A 17,859-nucleotide genomic window follows, 5' to 3' on the forward strand; every position below is an offset into this window, starting at 1 on the left:
GCTGGATATTTTTGGTTGGTGGACTATTCTCAGTCCAGCAGTGACAGCAACTCCAGCAGCGCTGCTGTGTCTGATCCACTCATATCAGCACAACACACACTAACACACCACCACCATGTCATTGTCACTGCAGTGCTGAGAATCATCCACCACCCAAATAATACCTGCTCTGTGGTGGTCCTGGGAGAGTCCTGACCATTGAAGAACAACATGAAAGTGGGCTAATAAAGCATGCAGAGAAACAGATGGACTACAGTCAGTAATTGTAGAACTACAAAGTGCTTCAATATGGTAAGTGGAGCTGATAAAACGGACAGTGAGTGTAGAAACAAGGAGGTGGTTTTAATGTTATGGCTGATCAGTGTATATCATTGCACTTTTGTGTTCATGAACTTTGGACCCATATAGTGGCAGACTAAATATTACTGGGCCACCTAGGTTCAAGGTATTATAATAAAACAATTATGTACCAAATGCAGCAAATGCTTGCCAAAATTGGTGCCATTTTTATGTTGTCTGCTTAAAACAGTTATTATTATTAAATGCTGAATATTTCCACATTCTAAAAAAATCACATTGCAATCCCATTACATGATACATTTAAAAAGCTGTGGGCACAGTGAAAATAAAGATTTAAAAGACTTAGGTGAGGCCTAAGTAAAACAAAAAGACAATTAAAAATCACATCACAATTGCACGCATAGCACAGATGTGTAACATGATCCAGCATTGTTTTGTTGTTCTTGAGTCAGTGTACCATGCTATTATGCTGTAAACGAGTAAAACCTTTTGATTATTTCAAACAAAGACATACAAAAGGAAACAGACAAATGAAAATGTAGCTAAGTGTATGCCTATGGCTAGTATAACTACAGAATAACTAATATGTTTACATATTTTGGGCAAATTATGCTTAGCTTTCTTATTATTTATGCATTTTCTCTCATTTTCCCCAATTAAGCATAGTCGACTTGTCTTCTGCTGGTGGGGGATCCCTGAGTATATTGCTGCTCACGCCTCTTTTTCACCTATGCATTCTGCACAGGCGCCTCTCTATCTGCCAATCAGGGTCCTAACACAGCGTTTGAAGACCCCACCCACATAGTCTGGTCATCCCGCCCAGCAGAGACGTGTCTGCTGCAGGCACTGCCAATTATGCACACTAGATGGCGCCTAGCCGATCGGTGGCAACACCAAGTTTCAAACCGAGGAGTTCAGAATCTCTGCACTGGTGTGCTAGTGGAATATCCTGCTGTGCCACCCGGGTGCTATGCTTAGCTTATTTTTAGATTTTATATATATATATATATATATATATATATATTTATTTATTTATTTTTATTTTTTTTCTGGCTGAGTAAGAAAACAAGGAACAAGTAAATTAGTTAGTTTTTGTGTTGGTGAATAGTCAATTATACATGTTTGGTATTTTTATGGTTTTTTTTGCTACTGAGTTTTTTTTAAATAAGAAGCTAATCAAAAAAATAAAACTAAGGGTGCACACCAAACCATACACTATGTGCTAAAAAAAGATGTTAAAAAACATAATAGTATTCATTTTTGGTACAGACCTTAAAGCAGTTCAAGTTTTGTGTACTGTATTGCCTTTTAACAATGCTTTATCTGTCATTCATTACTTAATGGAGTATAAATATGATGTAACATAGATGCCACATTCCCTTTAATAATGTATTCCCCAACATAGAACCAATTAGAAAATCTTGTGAAAGGTGTGTTGACTTTTTTTAATCAAGCAGTGGCTAGTAAAATTTGCTATACAACTGATGTCCATTGTTAGGACAGTAATTAAGAACTTTAAAACAACTGGAGCAGTGTACAGAAATGTTTAAAATACAGAAAAAGCATTTTAGAATTAGGTTATTAAAATTTTTCTGAATGGTGGCACAGTTTATAGAAGTGGCACTGCACAGCCAAATACTGTAGGTCCTGGTTTTGATTTTCACATTTGGTAGTAAATAGTCTGTAAGGTCTGTCTGTGAGGGTTTTCACATATCAGTCTGGCTTCCTTCCAACCAGGAAATTTGGGGAGGACCAAATTTGGGGGTTGAATTGGGTGGTTGGGATTTCTGCTGTTGGAAACAGTGTTGTAACATTACACAAAGGTAGCAGTGGAATATGTTTATTTATAATTTTTACATCAGTAAATCGGGAGGGGACATTTGACCAGTTATACCAATCAGGCATAACATTATGACCACCTTTCAAATATTGTGTTGGTCCCTGTTTTGCCGCCCCATATGCAACAAACTGTGATGCACTGTGTATTTTGACACCTGTCTATCAGAACCAGCATTAACTTCTTCAGCTGTTGGATCAGATCACATGGGCCAGCATTCGCTCCCCATGTGCATCCATAAGCCTTGGTCGGCCACAAACCTGTTCCTTCCTTGGACCTCTTTTGATAGATACTGACCACTGCAGACCGATAACACCCCACAAGAGCTGCAGTTTTGGAGATGCTCTGACCCAGTCGTCTAGCCATCACAATTTGGCCCTTGTCAAACTCACTCAAATCCTTACGCTTGCCCATTTTTCCTGCTTCTAACACATCAACTTTGAGGATAAAATGTTCACTTGCTGCCTAATATATCCCACCCACTAACAGGTGCCATGATGTCAGTGGTCATAATGTTATGCTTGGTCGGTGTATATTGTGATTATGGTCTTGCTTTCAACACCAAAAAAAAACATTAAAATAAAGTGAGGTATTCGGGCTGCTCTAAACTGTCCCTTCTATTTCCACATGACTTAACAACCTGCCCGAGGATTTTCTGCCTTTAGACCAGTGTAAAGACAGACCCATGATGACCAAAAATAACAAAATTATATTTCAGGAACATATGGCAGTGATCTAACAATGACAAATATACATCAATCAATATTATTTATACTTTAAATAAGGGATTATAACCCTTGCTTCTGCTTTCATGAAAGGATGTTGGCTTTACTCCATGACAGGAAGTGAAGTAAGGTTCTTGTCTAAATTGTAAGTCATGTGGAAATCTTTAGCTAAAACCAGTGCAGGTCTTTATTGGATCTATAAATGAAGTATCCAGCGGCTGTAGGTGAAATGAATGCAGCAGAAGAACAGTGAAAGAGGTTGAAGTGTGCAGTGAGAGAAATGCCGTGTGTAGGAAAGAATGAGCACAGCTGTGGTGGCGGCGGCGAGGCTAGTTAAAGCTGACGAATGTAACTTGTTTCATGTCTGAAATATGCTATGTGCATCCTTGCTTCCTCTGCTGGCTACTGGGTGTACTGCACTATTTGGCTTTACTTTTTTACAAATTATGAATCTTTAATAATTGCTTGATTCTGATCAATATAATGTAAACACTAAAGAGAGAAGAGCTCACATCTAGAGTGGTAGGATTTAATCCTGCAAGTACAATGTGACCATACTTATTTGCTGTAATATTTATTATTACATTTCCATTAACGTGTTCCCTCATAGCCACTTGGAAGCATTGGGCACAAAGAAGGTATATACACAGTTGCTTACAACTAGAGATATTTTAATTTATCCTGGTCAGGGTCGCACAGGTCCGGTTTCACTAATAACACAGCTAAAACTGAACCAGGGCCGCTCAGGTGGTGCAGCGGTAAAGTACGCTAGCGCACCAGAGTTGGGGTTTCGAATACATCATATCGAATCTCAGCTCTGCCTTTCCGACAGGGCTGGCGGCAGCATGAACAACGATTGGCTGTTGTTCAGGGTTGGGGTAAAAAGTCGGATCATAGGTCCTCATAACTGGCGCAACTGCGGCCCCTGCTGGCTGACTGATGGCGCCTGCACAGGGCTGAGAAATAATGCTGATGGGGGTGTGGCCCTCCATACACAGTGCCTGTCAGTGTATGAACTCGACTTGTGCAGGTGAAAAATGCAGTCTGTACAGACTGTACGTGCCGGAGGGGGCGTATGTCAGTTGAGAGGCTTCCTCAGTCAGCGGTGAAGGGTCAAATCAGTATAGAGGACGCAACTAGGATATTGGACACAACTAGATTAGGGGAGGAAAAAAAAACGGAACCAGATGTGTTAGTGTAAAAGGCTGTTGTCCCACCCTAAAAGTCCTAGGGGGAATTTAAAGCAATTAAATTGTTTCTTTAAGCATAGAATACATGAAAGTAATAAAACACATTTTTATGAACGCTGTTTTTATGTTTTAGTAATCCCACAGCCCAAATACATGCAGTCAGGTTAATTGGAAATACAAATATTTACCCTCTCACTCACACTTAGAGGGCCATTTAAAGATAACCTAATCTACTTAATCTGTTTTATCCATTTATTAACCTATACAGTGTAAATGGACCATAAACTGGCCATAATAAGTTAATAATTAATACAGTTTCTTAACAGGCCAAATGTACACCGACCAGGCATAACATTATGACCACTGACAGGTGAAGTGAAAAACACTGATTATCTCTTCATCATGGCACCTGTTAGTGGGTGGAATATATTGGGCAGCAAGTGAACATTTTATACTCAAAGTTGATGTGTTAGAAGCAGGAAAAATGGGCAAGCGTAAGGATTTGAGTGAGTTTGACAAGGGCCAGATTGTGATGGCTAGACGACTGTGTCAGAGCATCTCCAAAACTGCAGCTTTTGTGGGGTGTTCCAGGTCTGCAGTGGTCAGTATCTATCAAAAGTGGTCCAAGGAAGGAACAGTGGTAAACCGGCGACAGGGTCATGGGCGGCCAAGGCTCATTGATGCACGTGGGGAGCGAAGGCTGGCCCATGTGGTCCGATCCAACAGACGAGCTACTGTAGCTCATATTGCTGAAGAAGTTAATGCTGGTTCTGATAGAAAGGTGTCAGAATACACAGTGCATCGCAGTTTGTTGCGTATAGGGCAGCAAAAGGGGGACCAACACAATATTAGAAAGGTGGTCATAATGTTATGCATAATCGGTGTATGTATAAAAAAGTTAACATCTAGGTATTCTTTACATTTCAAACTGTTTTTAACTGAAATTTTTTTTTTACAATTAGGCAACGATTTAACGAAGCTTCAGGTGTTCCAATTACCAGGCTGCATTGTACGTATGATTTTTATTTTAACCAACTGACACCTGAAAGATTGAAGGTTTAAACAGGAATTTATATAGTGTAGAATCAAGTTTGTGTGGTAAAGACCAAAGAAAAAGAAACTAATTTTTAAAAGATTATTATTTGTGTTTTATCCACATTTATTTATTTAATAAAAAAATCGATTAGAATGATCAATGAAATGGAATGCTAAGACTTACAGAATACTGTGACTTACATAACATTTATTGGCCCAACAGATTTCAAATGTTGCTAGAACAAATAATCCTTTATTGAATACATTAGGTTTTGCCCTTTTCTGTCCAAATTGAGCAGTGAATAATTCTAACCACATGACTACACATTATACAGACGTTTCATTAAACAGCATAGAATAGGAAAGGTACTAAAATACATTTATAAATTTATTTACAAGCAAAATAGTGATCTGTTTTAAAGAACTCATATGGCGTTACATAATTCAAAGATCTGACGTACCTAAAAGTGGTGGAATTAGTAATATAACATCTTTAATATAACATCTTACATTTTAGACTTCATAGTTCAGAAAGCATATTTCCTTCAAAAGCATTTAACATGACAAAAACAAATCTATGAAGTTATAAAAAATGAATGCAAAAATAAAATTTCCATGATTTACAAACACAACAGTTATAAAAAAAAAAAAGATTTAAATATGACCAGAATACTGCTATCAGAAATTAAGATTACTACTTGTTATGGTCTTATAATACAACCCCTTTTCCAAAAATAGGGACATTTGGTTAAATGCAATAAAAATAATAATCTTTGATTGGTTAATTCTTTTTAAACTGATAAAACTGATCAACTACATTGTATTTTGTAACTATAAACACATTTAGAATTTGATGCCTGCAGGCCGCTCAGGTGGCGCAGCGGTAAAAAGACGTGCTGCAACCAAAGCTGGATTCTGAGTACGTGGTATCGAATCCAGCTTTGCTTCACCGGTTCGAAGCTGAGTGGCTGAATGAGCAACGATTGGCCGGTTGCTCATATGGGGGGGTGGGACAAAGAACCGGATGTGGGTCTCTCTCTGTCAGAATGCGATTGCGTCCTCTGCCGGCTGTTTAGAGGCGCTTGCACAAGAGATGAGGGAGAGTGCCCTTAGGGTGTGTCTCTCCGCATGCAACGCTAGGTGGCGCCACACTCATCAATGTGTGGGTGGCAAAGATGCATCTGGCTGCTGCTCATGTTTCGGAGGGGATATGGGTTAGCTTCGATCTCCTCTGTCAGGGCAGAGAGGAAGCACGATGCAAATTGAACAATTGGATGCGCTAAAGGGGGAGAAAAAGGGGAACTGCCTTGCTGTCCTACTGACTACATAAGCAGCGGCCTCAGTAAAGAGGATTCTAATACGTCAATGACTTATAAGTCAGGTTATTCGAACGCACTACTTAGACAGCGATTCCATCGGGTTTCGCTTACTAAGCTAACACAGTTAGCATCTTGCCATTCAAACCAATGGGATGGGGTGGCACAGCGCTCTAGCATGCCAACTAACATCTTCCTTCATGTACCGAAAACAGTTAAATTCGCTGACAAGCCCGAACTTGCAAATAAAAACACTTGTGCAAGTTTATACAAGTTAAAAATCAATAATAATTAATTTACGTTTGAAAATAACTCTGTTAGTTTCTCCACACCATCAGCCATGTTTTTTTTAATTTTTCTGTGAGAGAAGAGCTGCCGCACTGAATGCTGGGATTGCCTTGGTCACTAAGGACGCTTCCGATGCTCGCTTGTTCTTGAGTCAAAATAACATTGAAATTTTAAGATGCCTAACTAGACAGCTTATTAAGGCATCTAGGATTTTAAACAGCCTCCTTCTCGGGAGCGTGTAGGATGATGTAAAATGCTGTCTGTGTAGAGAGCTCACTAGCTTTTCGAACACACTCAAAGACTCAAGAATCACAGATTCTTCTTTTTACTGCATTTCACACAATGTCCTAACTTTGTTGAAAATGGGGACTGGACATTGAAAAGAAAAAATCCATAAACCTAAAACCTGAGCTTTTTTTTCCCTTATTAAATTAGCTTTATCATCCTTTATAAAACGACAGTTGTCTAGCTATAGAATTACTACACAGGCTCTGAGATTTCTTGCTCTGGCTTTGAGGTGTTGAGTTATATACATATTTGTTAACAATAATTAAAAATGTGTGAAGCTAAAAACAACTACAATCAAACAAAGTTTAATTCTCATTAAGGAATAATTATAACAACTGATATGGGAAACACCCTAAGGTCCAAACATTTTAAAACTGTTATTATATGGTGACAATAATAGCAGTATTTTCTGTCTCTATATTCAGGTAAAAGTATGGAGTTTAAAAAATACTCCTAACATTGCAAAATACATATATAAACAAAGAAATATTAAAATAAATTGTACTTAATTACTCAACGTTAATTTGACTTTTAAAATGCAGAAACCTACAACAACCTACACTATCTTTATTATTTGTATGTAACACATTTAAACAACATTTGAACTTCAATTATTATTATTTTAGATTTTACTATGAAATAACGGATGTGCTTGAGGTTAGTCCATTGGTGTTGTTTAAATGTGTTAAAACAAAAGTGGAACAATTTGTAAAGCAAGAAATCTTTCAAAGTAAATAAAAGAAATACTTTGATAAATACCTCAGGAAACAGTATAAAGGTAAAATTTTATACATTACAGGCTTTCATTTAAATTTTTTTAAATGCATTTTCTCCCCATTTTCCTCCTGATTTAGCACACTCAATTTTGTCTTCCTCTGCTGAGAGATACCTGATTGCATGCAAGGAGAGCACGTTGCTGTACACGCCTCTTCCGACACGTGTATAGTCCTCCTCTTCTCGCCCCTGCACTCTGCACAGGCATCCCTTTTGCCAATTAGTATCTGCTGCCGGCACTGCCAATTATGCCCACCAGATGGCGCCCAGCCGACCGGTGGCAACAGCAAGTTTCGAACCGAGTAGTTCAGAATCTCGGTGCTGGTGTGATAGAGAAATATCCCGCTGCGCCACCTGGGCACTGGTTTTCATTTAATTTTACTGTCATTTTAAAACCATGCCATGATTAAGGAAACAAACACTGTGTCTCAGTCAAGAGATGTAGTTAGCATAGCCACTGCTAGCCAGAAAGTCAGTGCAGTGAATATTACTATATACAAAATTCACTTCTTTTAGCTACGCCAGCAAAGCACTGATCAGCAATATATGCTGCAGACAGATGAAATAGATAAATCATATTCATAGGAAAAATAGAAACATGTTTGACATGCCCTTTGTTACACTACAAGATCAAAAGGAGTCTTAGTAATTGCGGAAAAATACAATATTCTTTTAACCACAAACATATTTAAGACTATTATTGTTATTTTAATGAAAACTCATTTCTATTTTAAAATATAAATATTCTTCAAACATAGTAATGTTCATGTCCACAAAATCTTTATAAAGATTAAAATAAACTTTATATAGTCTAATTCTAATAAATAATCTGCTTTTCTATCATCAAATTGTTTGCATAGTGACAGTACAGAGTTTGGGCCCCTGTCCTGTTCTTGTACAGAACTAGTTTAATTCCCTGGAGACTACTGGGGACCTCTGTTCACTCAGAGCATATTCCCACCTCTCCATGCTTACTGTTCTCCATGATTGTATCTAATTAAAGAGAACCTAATGCTTTACCTAATGAAATACTATAAAGTCAATATGTTAAAAGGAAGCTTCAACATAAGGTATTTACCTTAAAATATTTAATGAACCAATGACATTTTAATGGTTGTATTAAGCTAGAAATAAATATTAAAATCTTTACTGATGATTTATGTACCTCTTATTTTATGCTGCTAAATTAATTCTTGAAGGTTGAACCCTTCCTCTGTATGATACTGACAGTGTGACATCATTGTTCGTAATTGGATAAATAATGTAACTAACTAACTAATATAATGACTGTCAGTACACAGCCTTTTCTGTTATTTGGTAAATTGGTTTAAATTAGAACCATACATTGAAGCACTTTGTAGTTCTACAATTACTGACTGTAGTCCATCTGTTTCTCGGCATACTTTTTTAGCCTGATTTCACCCTGTTCTTCAATGGTCAGGACCCCTACAGGACCACTACAGAGAAGGTATTATTTGGGTGGTGGATCATTCTCAGCACTGCAGTGACAATGTCATGATGAGCAGCAGCAATAGATGAGCGATCGTCTCTGACTTTACATCTACAAGGTGGACCAACTAGGTAGGAGTGTCTAATAGAGTGGACAGTCAGTGGACACGGTATTTAAAAACTCCGTCAGCGGGGCTGTGTCTGATCCACTCATACCAGCACAACACACACTAACACACCACCACCAAGTCATTGTCACTGCAGTGCTGAGAATGATCCACCACCTAAATAATACCTGCTCTGTGGTGGTCCTGTGGGGGACAGATGGACTACAGTCAGTAATTGTAGAACTACAAAGTGCTTCTATATGGTAAGTGAAGCTGATAAAATGAACAGTGAGTGTAGAAACAAGGAGGTGGTTTTAATGTTATGCCTGATCGGTGTATGGTGCACCAAGTAACAATTATTTGGGGGCATTTTCTAATTATTTAAATAAACAGGTAACCATGGAATGAATGCATAATGTAGTCATGCATTAATAAATACATTTATGGAAAAACATGCTTCAGGTAGATGCACTGCATGGTTATATCCACTTGTACCATTAAGGGTACAAATAGACTCACTGCGACCACTCCAAAAACAATACCTAATGAAGATAATATACCTTATTTTAGTATGCCAGTACCCCTTTTCTGCTAACACTGGGGTTACTAAATCACCACAATCCAACTATCATAACAATAGCTTTTAAAATATGATTATTATTATTTACCAAAGTTTTATAGATTTTATGCCAATGCACCCACTGTTGTATTGGTCTTTTGGTGGCCCAGTGCTTAACTAGGGCACTTTATGTTGAATTTTACATCAACTTGTCAACTGTTTGTAATTTTACAACCACACCTACTGTGCATAGTTTGTTACCTTGCTGGAACTCTATACAACAACACAAAGACTTTGAAACTGGTGGAACCGATTGCTCTACTGTACTTAAACTCTGTTTATCAGAGACAAATGCAAAAAAGGTGATATTTACCAAAGTATTTATAATTTTAAGACAGTTAGGAATGACTCAAGGAGGACCCATATACCTTTTAAAAGTCATGTTGGCAAATCTGTGAAAAAACACTAAACGTCAATACAGCATCAAGAAAAGAGTTCTATTTTCCTCCCTTTCATACCCAGTACTGGTTCTTTTTCAGAGCTGGGTTTGTTGTCCGACAGTGCTGCAATAATTCAGGATCTGTGTCTTTGGACGCCATATTTGACATACAAATGTTGCTTGTTGGATCAGTTTTTCTGAAGGTTTCTTGGCTTACCTCTCCATTCTTTGGCTTGCTGCCAGCTGTTTGGACATTGTGCTTTCCTGTCTTGTTGCGACGCACCAGGTAGAATGCAAGCAAACCAGCTAGGACCAGTAAAATGAGGATGATAAAGATAGGAACGAGGATGGCCCATATTGAGTTCCGTCTAGAAACTGGGGATATAGGAGGGTCAGTAGAGGCTGTGGTGGGATCCACGTTATATGGCCAGTCCCCTTCCCTACTCATTTTGACATCAGGCTGGTCTGCTTTACTTTTTTCAGAGCTGCCAACAGAGGGTGGGACTTTGAGGACGGTGACAGGGTAGATTCCTGCAGGATCGTAAGGAGCCATCTGGAAGGTAAGTATGCACTCTGCAGGAGGCACTCCATGTGATTTGAGAAGAAGGCGAGCCTCATCATGATCCTGGTCTTGACCTTTCGCTTTTGGATTTCCAGTGCCATTCAGTAACTCCAGGGCCACACGACCCTCATCCACATCTCTTTGGGTAAAGGATTCAATAGGTTGTCCATCTGTAGGCCCACCTCTCCTTATGAATCTTGCTCCTCTGGGCTGCTGGGTCACACTAAAGGTTGGAAATGTTCTGGTTTTGTTGGCAAGTGGTGTAGCATCTAACAACTTCCTGTCTACCAGAACTGTAGAGCCTAGTGGAAGCATGAGATCCTTGGCCACATTCGCTAGGGGTCTTACTGTAATGTTAAGGCTAGAGGAAACATTAGCTGCTCTACTGCGGGCTACAAAGGAGAAGCTGTCATTTGGAGATGTGGACTTGATAAAGCGTACGCTTACTCTTCCTTCCCTGATCTGTTTCTGGGTGAAGGCAGACGTTTGTTGTCTGTCCACCATCACAGCTGCATACTTAGGACCATTCGTGATCTTATAAAGCACCTCCTCCTCTATAGGCCCCCCTGTGGATGCTTTCAACATGTCTTCTGTGATGGGAGTCTCATCATCTCCTTGTTTTACCTCGATCTCTGCCACCTTAGTCAGCACAAGCTTTTTAGCCAGGATGCCAATGTGCATCATGTGTGGTTTTGATTGGTGCTTTCCATCAGAGATAGTAAATTCCATAAATCCATCAGACAAGCTACCATCACTTACAAACGCCACCCTGCCCATGTTCACATCATCTTGGGTAAACTGGTGGATTTTGTCCCTGGAATCCATGTAGATAAGGTGCCCATTGCCAGGGCTCTTCAGGATAGTGAATCTGACTTCATCAGGTGTGTTGTCCTGGTCTATGGTGTTGAGATACTGCTTGGACAGTACAGTGGTAGAATTCTGCAGAGCCTCCAGCAGCAGGTCCAAACTGACAAGCTCTGGGGGGCTGAAGTCTCTTTGTCTAACTGAAATAAGAAACACCTCCTCTAGCACTATTGCTCCTGCTGTAGCCTGAGATGGATGTCCATGGGGGTTCAGTCTGACGCGGAAGGAGAATCTATCTGAAGGTGCACCCGAGTCATCATGGTAAAACTCCAGTTTCCCTTTATTAATGTCAGTCTGAAGAAAGTAGGGTGCATCCTGTGTAAGGTCTGCACCTTCAAGAGTGAGCCGGCCATGTGCAGGGAACTGCCGTACCTCAAAAACGATGTCCTGTCCAGCCCGTTTATCTTCAGGCAGGCTGGCTAGAAGGTTAGCTGCATCAAGAATAGAGGAGTCGATCACCTTAGACTGCCCCTGCACCACTGACATACCTGCAAAGCAACACGCCAGAAACATCTCATCAGGGTATCATTTTCTATTATTTCTATTATTGATTTTCAGCTAAGATCTAATGCCAGATTTTAAACTGATTGTGCCAAAATGTACATATTTAAAATATTCAAAACAGTACCTTTGTTCTTCCACAACTGTGAAGACACATTACGATGAGCAGCATAGTAGGACACAGTAACAGGAAGAGTGTGGTGAAGTTGTGCTGCTGGGGGTGACGAGAGCTCAAGCTCCACTGAGTCTTTAACTACCCAGAAGGGTTCCAAGGGCATTTGGTGTTCATAATAAACTGCACCAGCATTCAGCTGATAAAAAAAATCAAGAAACGAATGTAGAAACAGATTAAATGCAGCCATTAAAGCACACACACACACACACACACACACACACACACACACATATGGCGTAATATTCTTACTGGTATGCTCAATAAAATACAAGCTTTGTGATTTACTAGACCAATTCACTGATGTTTAACATAATGCATTTATAATGTTAATAAACTAAAAAATATGTGGACACCTGATCATGAGCTAAATATCATGAGGATAATGTTAGTGTAAAAAAGGGAAATAAAACCCACCACTGTTTTTTCTATCAGGCTATATAATTAATTTCTACTTATAGCCAAGGCATGAAACAAAGGCAAAACAACACACCCATACATTAAAAGAAGTGTCAATTAGAATTTACCTCCACAATGTGTACAGAACAATATTATTCTATAAAATTATACCAGTGCTGTAATTTGTAACTGTCATCAAGAAATCTAGTTTAATTAATATATTTATATATACATACATACACACACTGAGCACACATACAGTATGTTGTGTACATTCACTGATTATTTTATAAGCTTCACCTATTATTCAGATTAACTGTGTGGGTATACGATTACTGACTGTAGTCCATATGTTGCTATACCCTATACCCCATTTAACAACCAAAAGACAACCCCACTGACCAGATGCTGCTTGGGTGGTGGACCATTCGAACTTCTAACAGATTTAGGTTATGTTCTGGGATTTTAAGAATGGGCATAGCTAATATGGCACTCCCAGGATGCCCCAGACCACTCTCAGTGCAATTGTTGTGCTTATCATCATGAATACAATTACCTGTTGACATCACCTTTTGAATTCACATCATTTTTTTTTTTACCTCATTACTAGCCCCTAAATAGTCTCAACTTTTTGGATGAAGCTGACTGGACAAAACATGAAATATCTTGGGTTCAAACTGTCTCCAATTTAAAAAGTCAAAGTAAATGTAAGGAACACTGCGTTTTTTCCCCATACTGTCCCAACTTTTTCTGATTTAGGGTTGTAGAGGTCTTTGGAGATAATTCTGATCCGAACTGAACTTTGCCCATAAAACTACATATTAGCTCAGAATAAAACATAACACAACATACATACAAACATACGTAACACAATACATCCCACTTATATAGTTAAAAGTTTAGTTACACACTAAAATGAATAGGACTCATGCATATTATTGGTTTCATGAGTACGCCTTTACAATATTTCCTACATCTGAACAGATTAGGGCCTGATGAAAGCCAAATGGCCTTAAAATGAAACCCTTAAACTGCTTGCAGCTAATAATAGTGTGGAATATAACTGTTTGGTCCAGTAATTAATTTGTATGATTGTATAACAGCCTCCAAGTATGAGACATTTTGACAAGTCCAGATGCAGCCTATGGTGCAAGTATTCTTTGCTGATAATGATTTCTTTTATATTCATCCACTTAAAGTGCTACAATTGTTCTAGAATGCATGCAACACCAGAATATAGTTACCAGATTATTATGTAAGCTTTATGGAAAGAACTTTCTTTACATAGTTCATAAGAACTGGAAGATTTTCTTTTTGAAGAATGGTCAATCATACCAGGATTAGTATACCTGCATTGCAAGAAGGACTTTCTGAAGTCAAACTGTCTGAAGCCAAGAGTTGACCTTACTCCTAACTTGTAAATAGTATTTTTGTTAAGAGTTTTATTTTTATCTCCCTTACCAAAATATTTACATACAGTAATGATCATGATATCTATTTTTATTTTGTGTAATAACATCCTGAGTATGCTAGATCATCGGAGGATGGAGATAGGAGCCAAGAAAGCCTCATGCCTCATCAATTGTCAATATGTGTAAGTGCCATAAGGCTTTTGATATTTCCTTAAATATAATGTTTACATTTTCTGTGATTGATTTCTGGCAGCAATCAAAAAATAAAGGGCTCATTAATCAGAGTCAATTCATCTTAAGCTTACATCTAATAGACACAAGCTCCCAAAACTGTGCAATGCTGCTCCCTTGTGGACAAAGATGGTAAACGAGAGAAATCTTAAAACTAGATTGATTTCAAATACTAACGAATATTTACAGTATTTACCTCAGTTTGTGAAAAGCTGTTGATTTGCTCAAACTGTCCACTCTGGTTGGGCTTGATTAGTCGTCCCAGACGTGGAGGCTTTACAAGCGAGTAGCTGATCTCATCTCCATCCTCACTGGTCACTGCTTGGAGGATATCACCACTGATCACTTGCCTCGATCCTAAGACACATCAGATTCATTTATCTATTTAAATGCATGCCTCCAATTTATATATATTTTCTATGAAATTTGATAAAACATGCACAGCTATGTTCAAAACATCTATACAGATCCATCATTAAAGGTAAATGGGATGCTCACATGGTAGCTTACATGGTATTTTGTATCTTTTTTTTTTATTTTCTATTTCCCCCCACTTTTTCCCCCCAAATTTTTCTCCCCTAATCTAGTCGTGTCTAATTACCCTGATTGCGTCCTCTATACTGATTCGACCCTTCACCGCTGACTGAGGATGCCTCTCAACTGACATACGCCCCCTCCGGCACTTACAGTCAGTACAGACTGCATTTTTCACCTGCACGAGTCGAGTTCATACACTTGACGGTCACTGTGTACGGAGGGCCACACCCCCATCAGCATTATTCCTCAGCCCTGTGCAGGCGCCATCAGTCAGCCAGCGGGGGCCGCAGTTGCACCAGTTATGAGGACCTATGATCCGACTTTTTTACCCTCTAACCCTGAACAACAGCCAATCGTTGTTAATGCTGCCGCCCAGCCCAGTCGGAAAGGCAGAGCTGAGATTCGATACGATGTAGTCAAAACCCCAACTCTGGTGCGCTAGCGTACTTTACCGCTGCGCCACCTGAGCGGCCCTGGTATTTTGTATCTTATGCCAGAGAATATCCCACAGGCACAGAGGTACAGATGGATTTGGTATGAGTTTATGTTTCTATCTATTAGGTATTGAAATTGAGTTTGCCAGAGGAAACCCACCTGGGAAGACCAGTAACTCGCCCTGGGCTTCCACTGAAATTGTTAGCTGTCTCGCTGTGACATTGAAGACGTAGAGAGGAGTGGTGTGATCTCCATCTGTCACTGTGAAGCTGAAACCACCAGATTCAGACCCTGATGACAGAAACCGCTTCATTAGTCAGGCACCATTGGGTAAAACATCCTGCTACTTTCCGTTTGCCCCCCTTTGGGATCTTAATTGGCAGAGAAAAATGGGTTTTATGGTTATATGATTACATCAAACATTTTTTACCATTAACAAAAAAAACTAAAAGTATTTTTCTTTAAAAGAATGGGGTTTAACCTATTTATCAGCTTGGCTGAAACTGGTCACAATAGTGACCAAAAGTGTCTTGCATGAATACATAGAATTATTGCACAAAATGGTCACAAATGACCTATTAACTCTAAGCTGAAAATCCCTGTTTTAGTGTTTTGGTTCCAAACCTTAAAATCATTTAGCAGACACTAAAACAAATTACAATTACGATCAAATACAATGCAAGCAATTAGAGTTTAGTGGTGTAATAGTAACAATTCGGCAGTCGTGGTGCTTGAATCAGCAATCCAATTGCCAATTGAAGCTTCCAATTTATTCAATAATTAACACTGCCACTACACAGACTGTCTCTGTATAGATAGGTAAATCAGGCAGCTTGGACCTTGGACAACATAGTTTTCGTACATTCAAAAAAAAAAAAGTAAAAAAAGAAGTAAATGACATGCAATTCCACAGTTTTACCAGGAGATGACACCTGGCATTGACAATGTAAAAGTGTGTGTAATTTTAAAACAACAGAGGAGGAAAGGTAAGCATGGGCTGCGTCCGAAATCGCATACTTAAACAGTATGCACAAAATTTGAGGCAGTGCGCACTGCTCGGCCAGTACGTTTCAGTACGCAAGTGTGCAGTATGCATGCAACATCAGACATACTACGTCCGCCATCTTACCAACGTCACATGATGCATGACATCACATTGCTACAGTTACAACAATTTTAAAATCAGACTAAATTAATTCAGTCATTCTCTACAAAGTTACTCATAACGTTATTCAGGGTTGTACTAAATCATAACATTTTTAATGTTTGTCTGTCATCTTTCTTCTTTGCTACAAATGCCTTTGCGGCTCCAGTTCAATTATGGGATAGATTATCGGACCGCAAGTGAGCATTGTTTGCATACTCAAAAATGGCTGCTGATGCAGTAGGTCATCCGGGTACTTTTCGCACTACCCGCTCTCGCGTACTGCTTTCACGTACTGTTCAGTATGGAAGTATGCAATTTCAGATGCAGCCTTGGTGACTGGGGAGGGGGCATTTGCAGGCATGTAAACCTAAATACATTAAAAGTAGGAGTTAGGTGATGTGGTCTACAGTTATTCACCTAACAGCCTAAAATGTAAACAGGACACAAGCAGCACAAGTAAGCAATCACTGATAAAAGCTAGCATTGTAACTGGTGACTTTTAAGGATTTAGTTGGCACTGTTGTGCTGTGAAAGCTGTTCTTACATTTTAAAGGGTGGGCCTACCAAGTGAGCAAGTTGATAATAATCAACAAAGTTAGCAGAGGAAACATGTCTCCACTAAACACAACAATTTATATACTTACTGTATGAATAATGACACACAGGGTTGCCAGGTCAAGCAAAAATATCAAAAGCCAAGTCCATCTAAAACCTGCATTTCTGTGATCTGCTGATGGCCATGCACTGAGAATACTGTGGGCCAATGCACACACTTTAATATTTAAATATTAGAATATATATATATATATATATATATATATATACAGTGTATCACAAAAGTGAGTACACCCCTCACATTTCTGCAAATATTTTATTATATCTTTTCATGGGACAACACTATAGAAATAAAACTTGGATATAACTTAGAGTAGTCAGTGTACAGCTTGTATAGCAGTGTAGATTTACTGTCTTCTGAAAATAACTCAACACACAGCCATTAATGTCTAAATAGCTGGCAACATAAGTGAGTACACCCCACAGTGAACATGTCCAAATTGTGCCCAAAGTGTCAATATTTTGTGTGACCACCATTATTATCCAGCACTGCCTTAACCCTCCTGGGCATGGAATTCACCAGAGCTGCACAGGTTGCTACTGGAATCCTCTTCCACTCCTCCATGATGACATCACGGAGCTGGTGGATGTTAGACACCTTGAACTCCTCCACCTTCCACTTGAGGATGCGCCACAGGTGCTCAATTGGGTTTAGTCCATCACCTTTACCTTCAGCT

The 17,859-nt window shown here is 39.0% G+C and overlaps 1 protein-coding gene across 1 annotated transcript in view; it reads right to left on the reverse strand.

Annotated features, from left to right (window-relative positions):
* Positions 1 to 10,375: 10,375 nt before the first annotated feature.
* cspg4 (chondroitin sulfate proteoglycan 4) overlaps positions 10,376 to 17,859 on the reverse strand; it is a 36,700-nt gene continuing 29,216 nt past the window's right edge. Inside the window, exons 7-10 of the mRNA XM_063004370.1 lie at positions 15,580 to 15,711; positions 14,645 to 14,805; positions 12,362 to 12,545; positions 10,376 to 12,221 (exon numbers count right to left, since the gene is read on the reverse strand). Of these exons, the coding sequence (XP_062860440.1) occupies positions 10,381 to 12,221; positions 12,362 to 12,545; positions 14,645 to 14,805; positions 15,580 to 15,711 (2,318 nt within the window). The 3' untranslated portion in view covers positions 10,376 to 10,380. The remainder of the gene's footprint in view (positions 12,222 to 12,361; positions 12,546 to 14,644; positions 14,806 to 15,579; positions 15,712 to 17,859) is intronic.

Source organism: Trichomycterus rosablanca, chromosome 1 (assembly GCF_030014385.1).
Source record: "Trichomycterus rosablanca isolate fTriRos1 chromosome 1, fTriRos1.hap1, whole genome shotgun sequence".
NCBI classification, from domain to species: Eukaryota; Metazoa; Chordata; class Actinopteri; order Siluriformes; family Trichomycteridae; genus Trichomycterus; species Trichomycterus rosablanca.